Raw genomic sequence first — 19,313 nt, 5'->3', positions numbered from 1 at the left:
AACACGTGGATTAGTAAAATTTATTTATATATTTTTAAATTAAAAATATATTATAATATCAAATGATGTATATGATGATACTTATCACTTTTTAATAACTTACTAATCAATTCGACTTTCTCAATAAAGATTATTAATAGAATTTATTATCATCAAGTTTCAAATTATGAATTATAAAAAATTAAACAAGCCATACTACCACTTTGAAGGTTATGATAATTGATGCAATTAAATAAGAATTATGAGTGTTTCCACAACATTTTGTTCACGATTACTGCTAGTAATCAAACCATTATACTTCTTTTTCTTCAGTTGCATTTTGGCCCACCATTCCTCCTCCTTCATTCGGCTAGAGAGAGAGAGAGAGAGAGAGGTCTCCCATGTGGAAGACCACAGCAACCAACCAGAGAGGCGTCGGAGAACTCGGTCAAAGAGACAAACCTGTCACCAATCCATGACCAGAGATGCTAAAAATAAAGAATACTGTACTCAAGCAAAAAAGAAGAGAGAGAGAGAGAGAGAGAGAGAGAGAGAGAGAGAGAGAAAGTAAGGGAAAGCTGTTCCTAGATCTCACGCTTCACTCACCTCCCATGCCCACAAAGAAAGAGATGCCAAAAGCTCATCATATGCTAGTGTGCCATCACCACCACAGGAGTACAGCCTTCACCTTTTGTTTGAATCCAGTACTGGTTGCACTCTGACCATCCATTCTATAAACACTCCTCTCCTCCTCCTCCTCCTCCTCCTCTGCCGTCCACTTCTCTCTGAAATGCTTCTCTTGTGTGCTCTTTGTTCTAAACAAGAGTACGAAGAGACTGCTGCTTCTTTCTGTGTGTTTGTGTGTGTCTGGTTGTGTTAACGCGTCATACAGAGCCGGGCGTGCATGAAGAGAAAGATCGTACAAGTACAGTAGATGGGGTTGAAGTCCCTCAGTCTGCAGGTGATCCCGTGGTGCTTCCACGTGGTGGGCGCGACGTGGCGGCCGGCGGCCGCCAGGCGAACTAACCCGGCCCCGCCGTCGCAAGCGGGGGCGGGTGTCCGGCTCATCGGCTGCGACGGACGGGTCAGGGTGTACCGCCGGCCGGTGGCGGCCGCGGAGCTCATGAGGGAGCATCCCTCCCACCTCGTCTGCCGCTCCGACGCCTTCTTCATCGGACAGAAGGTCCCGCCGCTGGCGGCCGGCGACCAGCTCCAGCCGGGCCAGTCCTACTTCCTCCTCCCCTCCCACTTCTTCCGCTCCGTCCTCTCCTTCGTCACCCTCGCCACCTCCCTCGTCACCCCCACCGCCGGCGGCGCCAGAAAGAGCGCCCTCAGGCCGTTCGACATCCACAAGACGGCCACCGGGACGCTTCAGATAAGGGTCTCCGATGAGTTCCTAATCGAGGGAGTCCGAGAGGAAGAGAGCTGTACTGTTATCAGCAGAGTCGTGACCACAGAGGCATTGGAGAAGGAGTACAAGCTGTTGATGAGGTGCAAGTCCAAGCAGTGGAGGCCGAAGCTGGAGACCATAACGGAGTCGGAGAGGAGGAGTAGAGGGGTGGGACTATTTGGTGTCTTCAAGAGCAGGAGGAAGAAGAAGAAGAAGAAGAAGAACGGGAGCCAATGAATTTGGTATCACATGCAGCTCCATTACACTCAACTCTTCAGCATTTGTAGAAAGCAAGACAGAAAAGTAGTCGCAGGAACAGATGGAGGGCTCTCTTCCTTCTTCTTGTCACTGCTCCAAGTCTTCACCTCTTTTACTTTGCTTCTCCTTTTGATCCAAAAGTTTTGTCTCGTACAGTGTAAAGATGACTGTATTCTTACTGGGTATTAGGATATAAATAATTTAAATCTCTTGTTTATGGCATGCGTTAGCTTTTTACTGATTATTATTTAGATCAATCAATGACATAGTTATATGTCTGACTTCAACTCAATCCTTCGGCACCTCTCACTGTGCGGTAGATCCTGGATTAGATTGCTTTCAGTGAGGAGAATAATGGCTCAACTCATGCTCTTTCTTTCAGTGTCAGAAGCGCCCAGTTCATGAGTTCTGACACTTGCAGCACAGGCATCACATCAGCTTGATGTATTTGGTCAGCCGGGTGGAGGAGATGTCAGCCCACAGCTCACTCACCGAAGCCACCGCTGCCATTGCTCCTTGGCGAGAACAGAGAAGTCGCCATGACGTACTCATTTGAACACTGGAAACGACAAAATAAAGGTCAAACTCCTGTGCAGCCGTCTCTGCTGGGTCATTCCTTCCTCTTGCTCTTGGCATTGTTTCGCAAGCTCAGCGTATTTAAGTTGAGCTAAAACATCAGAAAAGCTCAGACTTAAGGGAATTCTATAGTGTTCTGAAACTTCTCATTGGTATATATTTATTATGTTGGCCTAATCTAAGTGTTTTCCTCGAAAGCTTTGATGAATCCAAACTTTCTATTGATCATCAAAGACGCAAGAACAGACTTAATTTGGTAATTTGGTTTGGGTTTATGGACCCTTTGTACTCACTCCATCACGAGTGACCAAGGACACTTTTAATCTTGAATGTAGCCCATAGTTTTAACGGAGCTCTTAATATGAGGTCATTGAGGGATGGATAGAGAATGGGTCATTCCTTCCTCTTGCTCTTGGCATTGTTTCGCAAGCTCAGCGTATTTAAGTTGAGCTAAAACATCAGAAAAGCTCAGACTTAAGGGAATTCTATAGTGTTCTGAAACTTCTCATTGGTATATATTTATTATGTTGGCCTAATCTAAGTGTTTTCCTCGAAAGCTTTGATGAATCCAAACTTTCTATTGATCATCAAAGACGCAAGAACAGACTTAATTTGGTAATTTGGTTTGGGTTTATGGACCCTTTGTACTCACTCCATCACGAGTGACCAAGGACACTTTTAATCTTGAATGTAGCCCATAGTTTTAACGGAGCTCTTAATATGAGGTCATTGAGGGATGGATAGAGAATGGGTCATTCCTTCCTCTTGCTCTTGGCATTGTTTCGCAAGCTCAGCGTATTTAAGTTGAGCTAAAACATCAGAAAAGCTCAGACTAAGGGAATTCTATAGTGTTCTGAAACTTCTCATTGGTATATATTTATTATGTTGGCCTAATCTAAGTGTTTTCCTCGAAAGCTTTGATGAATCCAAACTTTCTATTGATCATCAAAGACGCAAGAACAGACTTAATTTGGTAATTTGGTTTGGGTTTATGGACCCTTTGTACTCACTCCATCACGAGTGACCAAGGACACTTTTAATCTTGAATGTAGCCCATAGTTTTAACGGAGCTCTTAATATGAGGTCATTGAGGGATGGATAGAGAAGGATCAGAACACTGTACAAGATATTTAGATACTAAGAATTTTTTTAATACATGTTAATTATTTTACATTTCCTGTCCAATTAAAATAAGATTAATTATATATTATTTTCTATAATTAGTTAGTTTTAGTATTCTAGTTTTTATATTTTAAAAATTATATTAGAATCCATATACTTACGAAGGTGAAACATTTAATCTCGTTTTTTCTTGTATCGTCAATTTTACTAACAAAAATATTGTAAGGTATATCACTGAACATATACTGATTGTATCTTATTTTAATTTAGCATTGAACATGTATGATATTTTTATCAATAAAATTGATGACGTGAGAAAAATGAGTATAAATATTTTATTTTTATAAATATAGATATCTCAATATATCTTTCGAAAATTTAAGTTTAAGGATGATTATACTACTAGTTATAACTAGGGGGATAATATATAATTAGTCCATCAAAATGTAGCTTATGTAGTGTGAGGTTTGACAATTATCACTTTCAATCATATAATTATAAATGATCACACCATTGATAAAGGTAAAAGGCATCAAACTTGTGGATCCATCTATCATTAAAAACATATGAACAACATCATAATGCATGATTAAAAGCATAATGACTATATTGCAAGAGTATCTATCATAATTTTTTTTTTAATCAAAAATCCTATTTTATGTCTAGGAATGAAATTGAAGATGGTGGTGGAAACTGATTTGTAATGAGAATCATATTCTAATTTTTACAATAACTTAAAAAATCTCAGCAGAGAAATTATTATTGTGTCTATTACACATCTTTTTCTCAAACAGGCATCATTGCATCCTTAAGAGCTCTCATATCAGTGAAACATATTGAGTTAGAAAATAAAATAAAAATCTACCTACTTGACTTGGTGTAAGTCTGGTCTGAATCATGAACATTATTAATAATTTAAATATATCTCAATCAAATGGTAATTGATTTAAGTTAATTAAGATTTATGTCATGAAGGCATATTATAATTACACCCTCCCCTCCACTTCTAATAAATCCTAATGGATTCTTAAGGAAAATGGAGAAGATAGAGGCAGACAGTTACAAAACTATCTGGACTCTCACTCATTGTCTTCTTCTTCTTCTTTTGATCCAATAGCCTTTAGTATTTCATAGCACCAATGATTCAAATCTCTCTTGGTGAAAAGAAAAAACAACACACATGACTGACCGGATGTTCTTTGGCACATCACAAAGTCAGAGTTCATTTTGTATGGACTTTGTTTTGTTTCCATGAGCTCGGCGACAACAATGACAGAGCATATGTCAAAAGCGAAGGCTTTAGAAACCAACAAACATGTCGGTCACTCATCTCAGATTCCATCCAGCAGAGTTGTCTCAGGAAGTCGTCAAGAAATTGAATTGCTACACTTTGTCCAGTTTCTTGTACTTACCTCAATGAGTAAAACTACTATGTATTCAGCTTCAGAACCACCGAGTAATGATTGAGCAAACGCTGTAGCAAGAAAAGATTGGTGTTTCCACGAGATTATATTCTGATATTGAGGATATGATGATATGATGCTACGATATATACAGCAAGATAAAAGCTGGAATCGTGTCTTCTATTTTCCACAGCTTTGATGAGTGATCGTTGCAGTAAAGGCCCTGACACCGAATCCATCATCTTTGCATGTATTCTGGATCGTGTTCATGGCAAATGGGTGCGAGTTGCAGAAATAAATGAGCTTTTACTTCCGAAATATTTCTTGACATCATGATCACACTCCATGGCCAAAGCAAAAGAATCGATCGGTGCGTGTACACTGTACTGGTCCCTATCTTGTTTGTGATAAGCTAACAATGACTGCACAGTGTGAAGTGGGGTTAGGAGGGCGTGGGAATGCCTCCTCGGTGCAGCCCCCAATGGCCACTGCCCTACTGCCCATCACCACCAAGCAAAAGGTGTTCTCCCCCAAAGCCATCAGCTGATGGCATTTTGTGCCATGTCGTCGCATGATCGGTAGAGGCCCTGCTTGACATTACACTCATACATCTCATCCTTGTTATGCTAAAACACAACAGGTTCGGTCGCCGAAAACGGAATGTTTTGGATCTACACAACAATGAAAATATCATATTAGTTTGGCTCTCATATCTAATCCTCCACTCTTCGGCGGCCATGTGCTTCGATGGAATTCTGACTCAGAGCTTGAGGCTAGTCTAGTCGTAATGAACACGAACAGGAAATATATTCCCGATCTTTATTTTCAGTTTGTTCTTGCCAAATGATCGGTGCTTTGTGCCGGAAGACAAAGTCGCAAGCATTTTGTTGAACTGATGCTTTATGAAAAGGCAACACAATGTTCCTTCACAGTCAAAGTTCTTTCTCGGGGAAACAAATTTTAAGTCGTGGTGAAGCTTCCAAGCTGATGACGGACGCTTCTCTTTGTGCCTAAGCTGATGACAAAGATGCAGTTTTGACGAATAAAGTGGCGTTAGATTTGTATGATCAAAAGGCCTAAATGAATGAACAGTAGCAAATCGACATCATGTTCTTCCTAACCCACATCTTTGTGCCAAGTTGACGATAGAAGTGGAGTCTTCACTAAAAAGTAGGATTGGAATTGTGTGATCATGGCGCTTAAAAGAATGGATTAGATGTTTGCCTTCTCTGCAGATGCATTTCCCCTCCTGCCCACATCTCTGAGCACCGAGATTGACAGAAGCTGTGCCGTAAGGTGATCGAGATGTCATTTTGGCAATATGAAGATCACAAGCGAAACAGAGAGCTTCTGAACTAAAGATTCCAGAGAAACAGCGGACCAGTTCTGGAATTCCACGAGCAGCTCGATGGCGCCGGGACAGCTGGCGATGGCATAGAAAAATTGGATTTTTACGGCGAATCGAAGGTTGGCGAGAGGTTCGAGGATGGGAATCGGCCCCCACTCGTGTGCTCTCTTGCTCTCCCGGCCTCTCTGCCTTTCCCTTTCATGAATCGTCTTTAAGAAGCGTTCTCCACCTCCCCTGTCATCGTCCGCTGTGCTGTAGCCGAAGAAGGAAACAAAAGGCGACCCCTGGAAAGAAAGGAATCGGGGGAGATATGGGAATGTCGGTTCCCGTGTCTCTTTGATGCGAATCGTAGGTTTCCCGATCTAAATAAAGATGCCATCTTTGATTGTTCTCTAGGTTTTTGGAGGAGCTGGAGACCTCCCTTCTCCGTCCATTGCGCTGTGTCATCTTTGAAATCGTTTAGCATTTATAGTTCCTTTTATCATTCGTTCAAGAAGATATAGAAATCCCTCTACAAGGAAATAAAGTTCACCGTTGAAGTAAGATCTTCTCCTTGTTTTTAGTTAGGGCAATCTAGGGTTTCAGCACGCATCCAGGTTCTGGGGAACAATTTAACCCCAAGCCTCAATCTTTAGCATCTTCATTGCAGGTCTGTTCACTGCTCATGATTCTATTTTGCGATTTTTTGGAAGGTTAAAAGAATCCATTTTCCACCACTGAAATCTATGAATAATTGGTGGGGCTTTACTATTCACTTTGCTTCTCTCCATTTCCACCCACTGAAGTCTCTGAGTTCTTTTGTTGGATTGCCTTAGTGGTTGTGTAGTTCCATTTCTGATATGCCATACATTTGGTGAGACATATCATTTTGTCGAGTTGATTGCCTTGCCTCGACAAGTCCCAACTCTATCCTCTTCCTCTTCGTTTCTTTTGCCGTAAAGCACTTTGGTGTTCTTAATTTTGATCTCTTCTCAATTAGGAGATTGTAAGGAACTTGAGTTTTTTGGGTGTGTTTTCTGGGAGGAGTAGAGAAGCCAACTGCAGAATGCCGAGGCATGATTCAGGAGTGAACGAACTCCTGGAAGGACATGGCGGTATCCAAAAGCGATTCTCTTCTTCACCTTCATCGACATCTTATATGTCGAAGAATTACCGCTTTAAGAGAACAGTTTTGGTTGGGAAGAGGAAAGGATCAACCACGCCAGTTCCCTTGTGGAGAATGAATGCTAGATCACCATGCTTGGCTGCAAGCTTTTCTGAAACATCTCTGCACCAGCCATCCAAAGGCGGTGCCAAAGAATCCCAAATATCAGTATCAGCTCGGAAGCTAGCCAATGCTCTTTGGGAACTGAACCATACACCTTCACCAGAAATTATCAGGGATCGACATGAGAGAAAATTGCCAATGGATATCATGAGAAAAGACAGGACATCTGGGTCTTTCGGGGCTGGTTCTCTGTCTTATCATTTATCCAACCGATTACACAGCCCTATCTCAGAAGTGAGTATATGAATCTTCCATTTTTGTGTCAGCTTATAGGTAGTTATCTTTATCCATCCTTTTGTTGATCTCCACAATTTGCTGGTTATCTTGCAGCTATGTAATCGACCTCGATCAAGTAGTCACAGGAAGATGTTGCCACCGGTTCATCAGAAGTTTCACTGTAAGGAGCACAATCATGTAATTTCAGATTTGCTGAGCAAGGTCGACTTAATGGAGGTAACAGCTCTTATCAGTGCCTTTTCTTATCGAGAGAAATCTGTAGCAATCGGTTGTTTCTGTCTGGTTCTGTTGATTGTTAGCACTACTATTTTTCTTGTGATTGCTAAACAACCTATAGGACAATATGCATGTAATATTTATTATGTACTTTGATGTTTGAGACATACTGACTTTTGCTTTTATCCAGAAATTGAATAATCTCATTTCACATCAATCTACTTTTGTTTCTTCAAATGATTTCCGAAGACCGAAAAGTAATATTATTATCTTCTATTAAAATGTAACATAGGTAACAAAAATCTTGGTATTGAAGCTAAACACACTAAAATTGGTAAGCAGCTGACTAGTAAGCCTTTTTGGGGGAGCAGATTGGTACTCCATGAAAGTAAGAAGAATTCAAGGAACCATATTTTGAAGGCTCTATTGATCTGCCAATGCCAAGATTTTAGGACCAAAACTGCATTCTGTGTTCCTAAAAGACATCGAGAACTATTCCTCCCATCCATTTTTCATCGCAACTCTCACTACAAGTTGGCATCTCATGTATAGGTGACCAGGCCTCGAATATGAAGTGTTTGCTAAGCTGCTGTATGCACAGTTTCTGCACAACTTGGTAATCAGAAACTAATTTTCTTAGACATGTAGATGGGTATACTATTTGGATGTGTAAAAGCTTTTACTTGATAATGGTGACAAAATATGATGCTTATTAGTTTAGTCTAAGCCATATAATGGATTAGTAAAATAATTAATGGATCGGTGTGGTATAATATTATCTCTCAAACTCTATTGTTGAATTCTAGTCAAGGAGAATATAGACAAAAAGAAGTATTGCCGTAAAGATCCGTAAGGGTGTTTAGTCTGAGTCAAATCAGTAGATGATCTGTAATGGATTGGGAAAATAATTAATCAATCGGTGTAATGTAATCTTATCTCTCAAAATATTGTTGGGTTTCTAGCCTAGGAAAATATAGAAAAAAGAAGTATTGCCATAAAACCTAAAATGCCACTTGGCTGGTGGGCAAATTCACATATATTGTTGTTGTTTAAGCTTATTTTACCGAAGAGCAACCTTTCAATAAATTAATACAGAAAACAGCATAACATCTTGAAGGAAGAAATGTTGAAGATAATACATCCCCACAAGTTACAAGTCCACGAAAAAGAAAAAAAAAAGAGAACTATTTATAATGATTTTATTGTCTTCTTGAGTAACTCGTCTCTAAAATACACTTGAAAACGTTATTCTTTTTACAACTCTCTTTTCCTCCTTTTGCCCCAATTCCAATTAATTGGCATGTTGTCATGTATTGCAGTCTGAAGCATGTTTTCAAGGCCTGGTTCCAAGAAGCTCACATGGAGGAAGAAAGAATTATTTGAAGGAGTTGCAAAATGGCTTGGTGACATCAAAAGAGCTTTTAAAAATATTGGTCCATTTCTGTGGAATAGGAAAGCAGCAACCATCTGCAGTTTCTCTTGCTACAGCCCTTTACTGTCAGCTCGATCGGGCCCTTGTGCAGGTTAATCAGCTTATCCAAGAAAAAAGATCTGATCACACTGGAATTAGATACATCATGAAGCAGTTAGTGGAAGAAAAGGAAGCTTGGCAGAACAAGAAACGGGAAGGAACAAAAGTTTCTCTTCGATCCATGATTGAGGAGCTTGAGACAGAAAGAAAATTGAGAAGAAGAGCTGAGAGAATCAGTAAGAAACTCGAAGTCGAGTTATCCCAATTGAAGAATTCACTGGTGGATGCAGGTAAAGAGCTCGAGAGCGAAAGGAGAACAAGAGAAATAATTGAACAAGTTTGTAGTGAAATGATAAGGGGAATTGGTGAGGACAAGGCTGAAGTAGAAGAACTGAAGAGAGAATCTGCCAAGGTACGAGAAGAGCTGGAGAAGGAGAGAGAAATGCTCCAGCTTGCTGATGAATGGCGCGAGGAAAGAGTTCAGATGAAGCTCTCTGAAGCCAAATGCCAATTTGAGGAGAAAAATGCAGCTGTTGACCAACTGAGGCACGAGCTCGAAGCATTTCTAGCAGCTAAAAGAACAGAAGTTGTAAGTACACAACAGAGTGTCGCTGATGGCCAGGACAGTGATCGCCAAATGCAAGTGGTTCATCCAAGCAGAAGCAGCAAGTTGACTAATCTAACTGTGGATGGAAGAGACACCAGTGGAGAAAAGGATCAAGAAGAGAACGATGGGACAGACTCAGAAGATAGTGATTTGCATTCAATTGAACTCAATATTAACAATGGCTACAATTGGAGCCATGCCTCTGGAGCGACCGAAGATGAAAGGAAAGTAGCTTTAGCTAAAGAACATGTATCCTGTGGTGAATTTTCTTCCGACAGAGACATGACCAAAGGAAACTTTGCAAGGAACTTCCAGCATATGGATGACGATTTGGATGGAGGAAGACCAGTTGGCGACAGCAGTCTCATAGATGAGGCCCAGATGCTGGACCAAATTGGGGATCGATACATATCAGCAGAAGAATTGAGAGATCAAACTTCAGCAGGTTCTAGAATTTTTCTTCCCCATGGGCTATTGAACTCAACAAGACAATGCATCAGACAACAAGCTTCACACAGCATAGGCGGCCAGGCTTGTGTAGGATCAAAAGTTGCTGAGGTGGTGAAAGCAATTAGGGAGAGTGAATCAAAGGCAAGTTTGGTGAGGAAGAACAAGATTCGCTCCCAGTTGCAGATGGCTACCATTCAATAGTCTTTTCCGACGAAGATTTTCTTTTTCAATGTCAATTCCATCAAGAACAACAGCATCACAGATATGAGAATTTTCTTTTTCCAAGTCAAGTCCATCAAGAACAACAGCATCACAGATGTGAGAATTTACTTTGTATATCTGAACTGTGGGGTGTAATGGTAAGGCAAGCATGAATGCAGCTATCTTGTATCGAACTTGAAGTTGGACTTTCCCATTGTATTGATCAAATGATTACTTTCCAAATTGCCTCTTATGCACCATTGTGGAGCAGAGGATTGCGTTGTTGTGATGCTTAGCAGAATGAACGCTTTTTTCACCTGGATCTTGTGGCAGATAACCTTTCATTAGGAACTTGAAGGCACTGTTTGTAATATCTTAATTTTAATTCCAGAAATACCATATATGTGCGGCTCGAATAGAATGTCATAATTTACTTGTGATATGACCAACAATGCAATGGAAAAGTAAGTAAATTTAAAACATATTTAATTTGCTAAACAAAATGATATGATCTCTCCTATGTACACACGATATATATATATATATATATATATATATATATGTAATATATATATATATGTAATATATATATATATGTAATATATATATATATGTAATATATATATATATGTATGTATATATATATATGTATGTATATATATATATGTATGTATATATATACATATATATATACATGTATATATATATACATACATATATATATATATACATACATATATATATATATATATGTATGTATATATATATGTATATATACAGTGTATATATACATATATATATAACACGAGATGTAAGATCCACATCGATCATCTTTTGATACAAAGATTGTTAACAACAGCGAAAATCTAACGGAGATTAAAAAAAAAAAAAAACGTCCGGACTCAACATGGGGTATGAGACTCGCGTCAGTTTTGGGTCTCGGGAGGATCAAAAGGGGCTTTTTGATAAAAGCTAACGGAGATCTCAAGAAAAATCATTCCCAACTAGCTTTTGTAATATAAAAGGAAGCCAATTTCTAAAAACGGCCATGAATGTAATATTTAAAACAAGCACTCGAATCAATGACTCACGAGTGTGAATGGATGGTGTCGATGGTGCCACAGTGAAGTTTAATCTACTGATCACATGATAGGTGTGCAACTCCGAAGAGTCTTTAACTCCCACAAAATCAACATACTTGGATGCCAAATACCAAGACAACTCATGAAGCACGGAACTCAAAACGTTACATATTTGACATTTGACGGGAGAAGATTAATATATCTATACATTTGTGCCATATGGAAATAATGAAAAGAATAACCATCCTTCCGACCGTACCGACAAAATTAAGACAGCAATGATCTGCTTGCCTGAATTTCCACATCATCATCGCTGTTATCATCTATTGAAGGGCTGCTCCATCTACTGTTTCTCAGAGGAATGAATTTTGTTCGATCGAAAGTTGTTTCTCTGAAACCTGTTGTCCTTGAAGAAACCATAGGCATTACGAGTACTGAAGATGCACTTATTGACTCCTCGCCAAGACCCAGCGAGAGAGAACCAGCAGCCTGCAAGGGTAATATTAGAAAAATCATATCAGCCCATCTTACCAAAGGAAAAAAGAATATATACCCCCGTGTAAAAAATCAAAGTACCTTTGCCTTCAACAGGATAATCTTTGCCTTGCTAAGCGCTGCTTGTGCAAATGAACCCACATCATTTATTTCAGGTTCTTCCGTTGGCAGCTTGGCAAGTCTGCAGTTTGGATAATAATCATTATATCAGCTAGACTGATTTCAATACACATCATCATTAATTGGTAGCTTAAAAAGGCAACCATCTTAACATAGAAAACATGTGACTGGCACGAGGCAAATCCAACATGTATTAACATACTTGAGATTGTGCAAATAAGAACAATAGAGGAGTCATTGCATATTGCATACCCTTCAACCTATGTGTAATTTTGTGTATGCCAAATTAAATTCCATATATCATGAATTCCCCTGTGACATCGACAAGCTCCTACATATACTCGTCTTTAAAATATTACATGCACAAAATTTCGAAAAGAATGGCTATTGATGAAGTTTCTTAAATTTAGAGGGTTGTCTATGATATTTCAAATGGTGTTCATGAAAGTTTGTCAACTTTAGCGTATCTATGATGTTTAAAACTTTAGAATAGTACCTATGCTATGAGATTATAACTACATGAAAAGACACCGATCAAATTTTGCTGAAAATAGATTCTTAACTACTACATTGATCATCAATTCTATGAGAAGCAACCATTCAGAGAGAATGGCAAGGTACCTGTTCATATTAGTCGGAAGGCTTTGAGCTGCAGTAGGAAAAGAAGGCTCCTTTGTGTCACTTCCTAAAAGTCGTTGGCAAAGTTAGCAAGATTTAGCTAACAGCAAGGATGAATAAATAGAAACTATTAAAAAGCTGGTACCTTTAGATTCATCAGGTGCTAACAAAGAAATGCCAATAAATACAAATGCCATCCCCACTATAAACATTGTTATCCTTAATATGTTGAATACCTATTAAAGCAGTTAAAGTTAGTTTCATCTAACAAAAGCAATATATATATATATATATATATATATATATATATATATATACACACACACACACACACACACACACACACACACAAAGGCTCACTTGATATTCTTGGAAATATATAAATCCTGTGCATATGGAGAAGAAGGTCCATGCAATCTGAAACATGGGGACGATAAGGATTGCATCAAAAAGAGACAGTCCTTCGTTCAATCTTGCCATCTGAAATTTAAGAAAAAGAATCAGATGTCTCAGAGGAAGGCAATTAAAAGATACAGCACACCTAGGAACAATAATTGAACCAATCATACAGTTCAGCTTTGGCTTATTGACATCATTACCCAAAATCCTGCTGTGCTAAAGAACAACAACAGCATACAATATGTAAACCAGCTGTGGAACTGATATACGCTACTCATGGTTAGTCTTAGCATGTTGGACCTGAAAGCCAATGCAATAAAGAGACAAAAAATATATGTCAGAAGAATGTGACAACACATACTGAAAAATCTACAGCTGAAATCTTTCTTTAAGATCCCAACTTACAAGGATTTTGCAAACAACACTGAGAAGGATCCCACAGCACCAGAAACAGTGGCATAGGAGAATGGGAGCAGTGTGCACCAATAGAGACTGTCATGATTAGAAACTGCAAGATATGCTTCTCCTCTCCTGTCAGTTATAAAAGTCAGGAATTGAGATAACCATGATTTGCTGCCAAAAAGTAAGACAATGGTGACTATAAACCAAAAAAAAGGCTGACTTTTAACAGCAAAAGGTAAACTGGATTTGACATGCTAACAATTTTGAAAACTAGAGGTGTCAGATCACCTGTAAATATATTGATTGATGATGACCACCAATAATAAGGTGAAGCAATAGAGTAGAAAAACTAAGCTGGTGTATTTTGCTATCAGTTCCTCTGGTGTGTACACTGAGACAAAAAAAGAAATTATTATTTATTGAAGCAATGAATATTCCTTCCCTTCATACTAGGATCAATGTGGTTTACCAGGTGACTGGTGATTTCCAAAAGATACCAGAAAGATGTTGCCAAAAACAATAAATGTTGTCGCTACCATGACTCTGCAAGACAAGTTGGTATATGAAATCATATTTATGAATAAAGTATAATAGTTCCATTATGAAAATAATGCCATTTCTGAAATGACATACTTGACCGATACAGTCTTACTTAGCACAAAGTAAGCAAATGCAATATTAGAAACAAATTGAATTGACCCCAAAGCTGCGAGAAGTGACTGCACACACAGAAAAAAGAATAACCTATTAGCAAAATCACCAAATAAATGGTTTGTAATTATTATTGATCCTTAAAGAAGAACAAGCTGAATTTTCTCAACAAGATGGCTATCCACAATTGCCTTACAAACCTAATTTTAAATGCATTATGCAGATAATCATTACCAAGCCAATTAAGACTGTGTACTAATGCCACAACTCAATTGTGAAAGCCAATATGCCACACATAGCTTATGCACTTAAAAAACAAAGAAAATAAGTACTAAAGAGAAATAAATCCAGCAATAAGATTTATGTACAAATTTGCTCACCAAATCCATCAGGTCAACACAAATATCTACATTCCAAGACTATCATAGTTGAACAAAATATCAATCAAAAGCACAGTGTGCATCACATCCATGAGATAGTAAGACAATAATTCCACAGAATTTTCTTGCTAACCTCAAATTCGAGTAATAAAAACCCCTGAAAGGCATATAAACACATGGCAAACTTTTTATACAGGATGATAAATTACATCAAAAGACCCATAAAGCCAGAGTATGTGACTTGACCTGTGCAGCATATGCAAAGGAAACGAAGTTAAGGCAGTTCCCAAAAGCAAATAAAAGAAGACCTGCATTAGAAGGTACATCAATTAAGCATCTTAAAGATATTTATCAAGATAGACACTAACTGTGAGCAAAAAAGAGTCAGAATATTACACAATAAACATTACCAATTCTCCACGTCTGGAAATGTATGATTGATTTCACATTAAGTTTGCTATTGGTTCCATCACGGCTAAGCATAGAGTGCCTCTCTCGCTGCAAACAAAGAGACAGATACCATAGGAAAAACATTGACATGTAGGTATGAATATTCAATATTTAAAGTACTCAACAAATGAATCTTCCTTGACTAGCAACTAGCTGTGCCAGGAAATGAAAGGTAGGTCAAAGAAGGCACATAGAGAATTACCTGATCATGACCCAATTTTAGAAGATTAGTCCCAAAATTTATAGCAATACTTCCAATTATGTTGATAAATGCTCCGATAACCCACTCGCCCATGGATCAATGATGATGAAGAGACCTTGTAAAGTATAAAATCCAGTTCCTTACTTTGTTCGTAGTTGACCATTGCAGGTCATTGATGCAGTCTTAGGGCTTCAGGAAGCCAGCAAGAATCTTATTAACCGGTGGTTAAAGCCCACTGAATTTCATGCAGAAACTACAGGAAGTACAAATGATTGAAGTCCTTAAAAACATGCAATTTTTGAAGGTAATATCAGCAACTAGTTTCCACAAATTAAACCCTTCAAAGGAACATTTAAGATAATAATTAAAAGGCTCAATTAGATTATTAGACTAGCTCAATGATTAATGACAAAGACCTTCAGTGATTGGGAAAAACAAATAATGTAAAAAAAGAACGGTAAATTATGGCTGCACCAATATTTTAAATAAAGATTCTTGCTTGGAGACATTATGTTGCACTCATATATCCAAATGTACCTAAACAATTTTAAACAAAATTAACTAATTCAGATTATGATATTAACAATTCAGTTCCAAATTGGGTTTTGGGGGCAAAGTGAAGGCATTGTATATAACTCATCCAAAGATGAAGTTATAGGTAAAAAAATTACAAAAGTTGATCAGATTTAGATATAGTGAAATCATATTTAATGTTCTATAGTTGCAACTGTACACACTAGAACCTATAATAGTAGTTGAATTAGGTAGAATCTTTCTTTTTAAGTTTTACACAAGTAACAAAAAAGGGGATGACGTAGTGCAAGGTTCCCACAATGTGGAGTCTGGGGTGGTTTAGCATAAGTTGGAAAAAGTAGTGCATATCCTCCATATTTCAACAACTAAATAAAAATAAGACATCATTAGTTTAGGAACACATTGCCAGGTCTCAAATCTCACAGTTCATTCATGTAGACAAAGTTGAGATGTTTCCTTTGCTATCAAGGAAACATAATATTACCTTTTCCATGCAATGATAACTTCAGAGAGAAAGCACCATTAAAGAGTGATAACTCTTAAGTTTGCCGCTCCCATCAAAATCACGTGGCATCTTTTAAATTCTCTTCTTGTTAAATAACAATTACACTCCAATTTAATTAAGAAACTCAACTTGTAAACTAAATTTGAAACTTCAAAGATGATCTCTCAGATAAAAAACTTGGGCTTCATTCAAAATTGTGTTTGCACCTTCCTGGCTATGATCTAATTAAAATACTTCCACATTGTGCCTCAATGTAAATTTGACAAGAAACATCAAATTGGTGTCAATTAAGGGGCTTCCAAAAGAGGTACTTAAGGCAGAAAGGGTCAGAGAACTCTGCAAACAAAGGACATGAACCACCATTCCCCTTTCCATTGGTGCATGCACACGCAATAGTTGTTCCTCTATATCTCAAAAGTCTAACAGCTTATGAAGTATGTTTCCAGTCATCTTTCCCTTGGCTTAACAATATTGTTATATCCTGCATCATATTTGTTTAGTTCACAGACAAAGTAAAAGCTTTCTGTTGAATAATTAGTAGTATGTGAAATGCAACTATTGATAATGCTGTCTTGAACAAGCCCACTATCATCACCATAATATGGCAAACAATGTATATGATTGTCATTCAATTACTAGTATCTCAGATATGCTTTTAGTTCTTGGCAAATACATTCAATTGGATTATCTCAAATCTTGAACATTGATTTAAGCCTTAGTGTTCAAAAAGCTATCATCTGACCATACATGTAGATGCAATCATATGAATTTCTTGCATAAGTTATATATGGAACTACATAAGTGTGGTCCATATATGCAGCTACATGCAGCACATGCATTATATGGTACCCTAACTGCTGACATTTCTTTCTATAATATTGATTCTTCTATCTGTAAACATGCACAATATAATAAGAGGATGCCATTTCACATCAAACTAATGTATACAATGTATGTCATCAAGGCCAAGTTATCCCTCAGCTCATACATAACGTAAACAAGATAAAAGGGAGGTATTAATAATTAAAATTTTTTCACTTGTAACATCCAGTAAATTTGTTCATCACATATCCGAAGTTTCAAAGAAGTGGACACAACAAAATTGCTGATATCAAAAATAAATGATGTGTGTTACATTGAAATGGCGTACAGCCATGTAGGGATTCAATGAGGAGACTACAAGAGGATGACAGAAAAAGGTGGCCTTGCCTTTTTTTTGGATCCTTGAAAAGGCAGAAAAAGTTGTTTTAATATCCTTTACCCATTCTTCATATTCAACATTAGGCACATTAAACAAGATATATCATTTAATGTTTTCATTAGTTCACAATCATGAGTCGCAGCTCCAAGTACTTGAATCACTCCAAAGTGAAGTCTCTTTCCTTGCATCATGGAGATCTCACATTCACAATCTCATGCTTTCTTCTCAGAAGTATCTTCCATGAGCAGATCCTTACAATGATTTCTTCTATTTTAATTACACATTCTAATTTCTCAATGCATTATCAATTTGCACTTCCAAATCCAGTGACACAATAGGTTACCTTGTCCATCTAAAACAAATAATCGTCCTCCAAGAACTCATGTAGGCTCCTTTTCAAGTTAATACCCTAATGCTCCTGCTTATGTTGCTCTTCCATTGCTACCTATTGTCATTTATGAGTGTAGACTGTAGACACATTATGGAGTGCGTTCCTAGTTGGTATCCACAAACAAATATACACACTGCCATGACACCTCTCTTATTACTCAATTCACCTTAAGAAAGTGATTACGTGGTTTCTGTTAAAAAATTTCTCTAGGCATGGATAATCCAATTATCTTGGACATTAATCTTAGCTGTGCTCCAAGATCTCTCTTTTCGCCTCCCTGTTCCCTAAACTAATTTTCCTTTACACTTCGGCAGGACATTTGTCATGTCCAACCTTAATTCACATCATGAACTGCTAGAGTTAATAATTGATGATCATTTAGAGGACAAGAAACCCCAGCGCGAATCTGAATCCTAGAGTACATAATCTCCAATGACAAACACATGGGAGATAGCGTCACGAAATCCGCATGCGTTGAAGGTCAGCAGAAGGGAAAAATATTTGGCCTAAGATCTTTAACAGAATCTGTATAAAAAATGGGAAAAATGGCCTATGAACCTTATTCTCTGCTGTGTATGCTTTCAGCTCAAGATACGATAGCTAGCGCCAGATCTGATTACAACGAAATGATCAATCAGGAAAAACTTTAGGTACACCTCAAGAAACAATGCAAGAACGATGAGATCGAAACCCTAGCATGCTAACGATTAAAAAGAACAAGCAGACGAGCGATCGCATCGGATCTGCAGAGGCCAACGGGCGTTTTACCTCGTAGGAGGGCCGCCGAACCGGGACCCAAGAAGAATCGATCCGGGACGAATACGAGAAAAAGAAGAAGAAATAACCCTGTAGAAATTTCTCTCGAGAGGTCGGAGGAGGAGAAGAGAGGAAGAAGAGGGGGAGGAAGCTGCGGTCGTCGCCGATGGAGATGGGAGGGGGTAGGATCTGTGAGATGCGTGCGCGACTCACCGACCGCTTCTCCCGCCGTCCTCAGCCGTCAAAACCAGGACAAACACCCAACGAAGGGAAAGAAATTGTTCGCCAAAATTACCCGACGATGTGCGCCAACAACATCTGTCGTAACTCGAGTCGTCGACAACATCGTCTAAGAATTAATTTGGTAGTTAACATTAGAGGTGGGGAAGAAACACTCTTTCCTTACCCGATTCCTACCCGTGGAGCCACCTTGCTTTCTATTGGAAGTATACAAAGATGAAAAGAAAAGGAAGGGATAGACAATTTGCTGTAAGGGCCCATCACAAAGGCCATACATGAACTATATTGGGCCAAAAGGCTCAGTGGATCCTGCCCCCTTTTAGCCGGCTCATTATGGCACGTATATAGCACTTGATCGCCGT

The 19,313-nt window shown here is 38.4% G+C and overlaps 3 protein-coding genes across 8 annotated transcripts; 2 read left to right on the top strand and 1 right to left on the bottom strand.

Annotated features, from left to right (window-relative positions):
• The first annotated feature begins 308 nt into the window (after nt 1-308).
• On the top strand, nt 309-1,844 carry LOC135677679 (uncharacterized). Its single transcript, XM_065190048.1, has one exon. The coding sequence runs from the start codon at nt 914-916 to the stop codon at nt 1,604-1,606; it is 693 nt and encodes a 230-aa protein (XP_065046120.1). The 5' UTR covers nt 309-913; the 3' UTR covers nt 1,607-1,844.
• A 3,726-nt stretch (nt 1,845-5,570) lies between these two features.
• Nucleotides 5,571-10,778, top strand: LOC135675980 (uncharacterized protein At5g41620-like). The gene is made up of 3 exons (XM_065186698.1): nt 5,571-7,577; nt 7,674-7,796; nt 9,116-10,778. Exons 1-3 carry the CDS (start codon nt 7,122-7,124, stop codon nt 10,523-10,525), a joined length of 1,989 nt encoding a protein of 662 aa, XP_065042770.1. The 5' UTR covers nt 5,571-7,121; the 3' UTR covers nt 10,526-10,778.
• Nucleotides 10,779-11,759: 981 nt separating this feature from the next.
• LOC135675979 (probable magnesium transporter NIPA8) lies at nt 11,760-19,000 on the bottom strand. Of its 6 annotated transcripts, none has more exons than XM_065186692.1 (15): nt 18,724-19,000; nt 18,514-18,567; nt 15,325-15,577; nt 15,083-15,170; nt 14,919-14,980; nt 14,275-14,360; nt 14,111-14,184; nt 13,930-14,032; nt 13,645-13,770; nt 13,440-13,539; nt 13,201-13,320; nt 12,986-13,076; nt 12,844-12,907; nt 12,184-12,283; nt 11,760-12,096 (listed from the first exon to the last, which is right to left on the bottom strand). In XM_065186692.1, exons 3-15 carry the CDS (start codon nt 15,415-15,417, stop codon nt 11,875-11,877), a joined length of 1,329 nt encoding a protein of 442 aa, XP_065042764.1. In that variant the 5' UTR covers nt 15,418-15,577; nt 18,514-18,567; nt 18,724-19,000; the 3' UTR covers nt 11,760-11,874. The 6 variants fall into 6 exon arrangements, with proteins under 6 accessions (XP_065042764.1, XP_065042767.1, XP_065042763.1 ...); XM_065186695.1 differs by having other exon boundaries at nt 15,325-15,513; XM_065186691.1 differs by lacking the exon at nt 18,514-18,567.
• Nucleotides 19,001-19,313: the final 313 nt, after the last annotated feature.

This window comes from Musa acuminata, chromosome BXJ1-6, assembly GCF_036884655.1.
Source record: "Musa acuminata AAA Group cultivar baxijiao chromosome BXJ1-6, Cavendish_Baxijiao_AAA, whole genome shotgun sequence".
Taxonomy (NCBI): Eukaryota; Viridiplantae; Streptophyta; class Magnoliopsida; order Zingiberales; family Musaceae; genus Musa; species Musa acuminata.
The sequence above is the reverse complement of the archived record's forward strand: the minus strand, read 5'-3'. Positions and strand labels throughout refer to the sequence as shown.

Excerpts from the sequence above, each read along its gene's own strand:
- LOC135677679 (XM_065190048.1), top strand. The coding sequence starts at position 914 with ATGGGGTTGAAGTCCCTCAGTCTGCAGGTGATCCCGTGGTGCTTCCAC.
- LOC135675980 (XM_065186698.1), top strand. The coding sequence starts at position 7,122 with ATGCCGAGGCATGATTCAGGAGTGAACGAACTCCTGGAAGGACATGGC. Across the intron at positions 7,578-7,673 it reads TACACAGCCCTATCTCAGAA|CTATGTAATCGACCTCGATC; the intron begins GTGAGTATATGA and ends GTTATCTTGCAG. Across the intron at positions 7,797-9,115 it reads GCAAGGTCGACTTAATGGAG|TCTGAAGCATGTTTTCAAGG; the intron begins GTAACAGCTCTT and ends CATGTATTGCAG.
- LOC135675979 (XM_065186692.1), bottom strand. The coding sequence starts at position 15,417 with ATGGGCGAGTGGGTTATCGGAGCATTTATCAACATAATTGGAAGTATT. Across the intron at positions 14,361-14,918 it reads CCTTTGCATATGCTGCACAG|TCACTTCTCGCAGCTTTGGG; the intron begins GTCAAGTCACAT and ends CTGTGTGTGCAG. Across the intron at positions 13,771-13,929 it reads ATCAATCAATATATTTACAG|GAGAGGAGAAGCATATCTTG; the intron begins GTGATCTGACAC and ends TATAACTGACAG.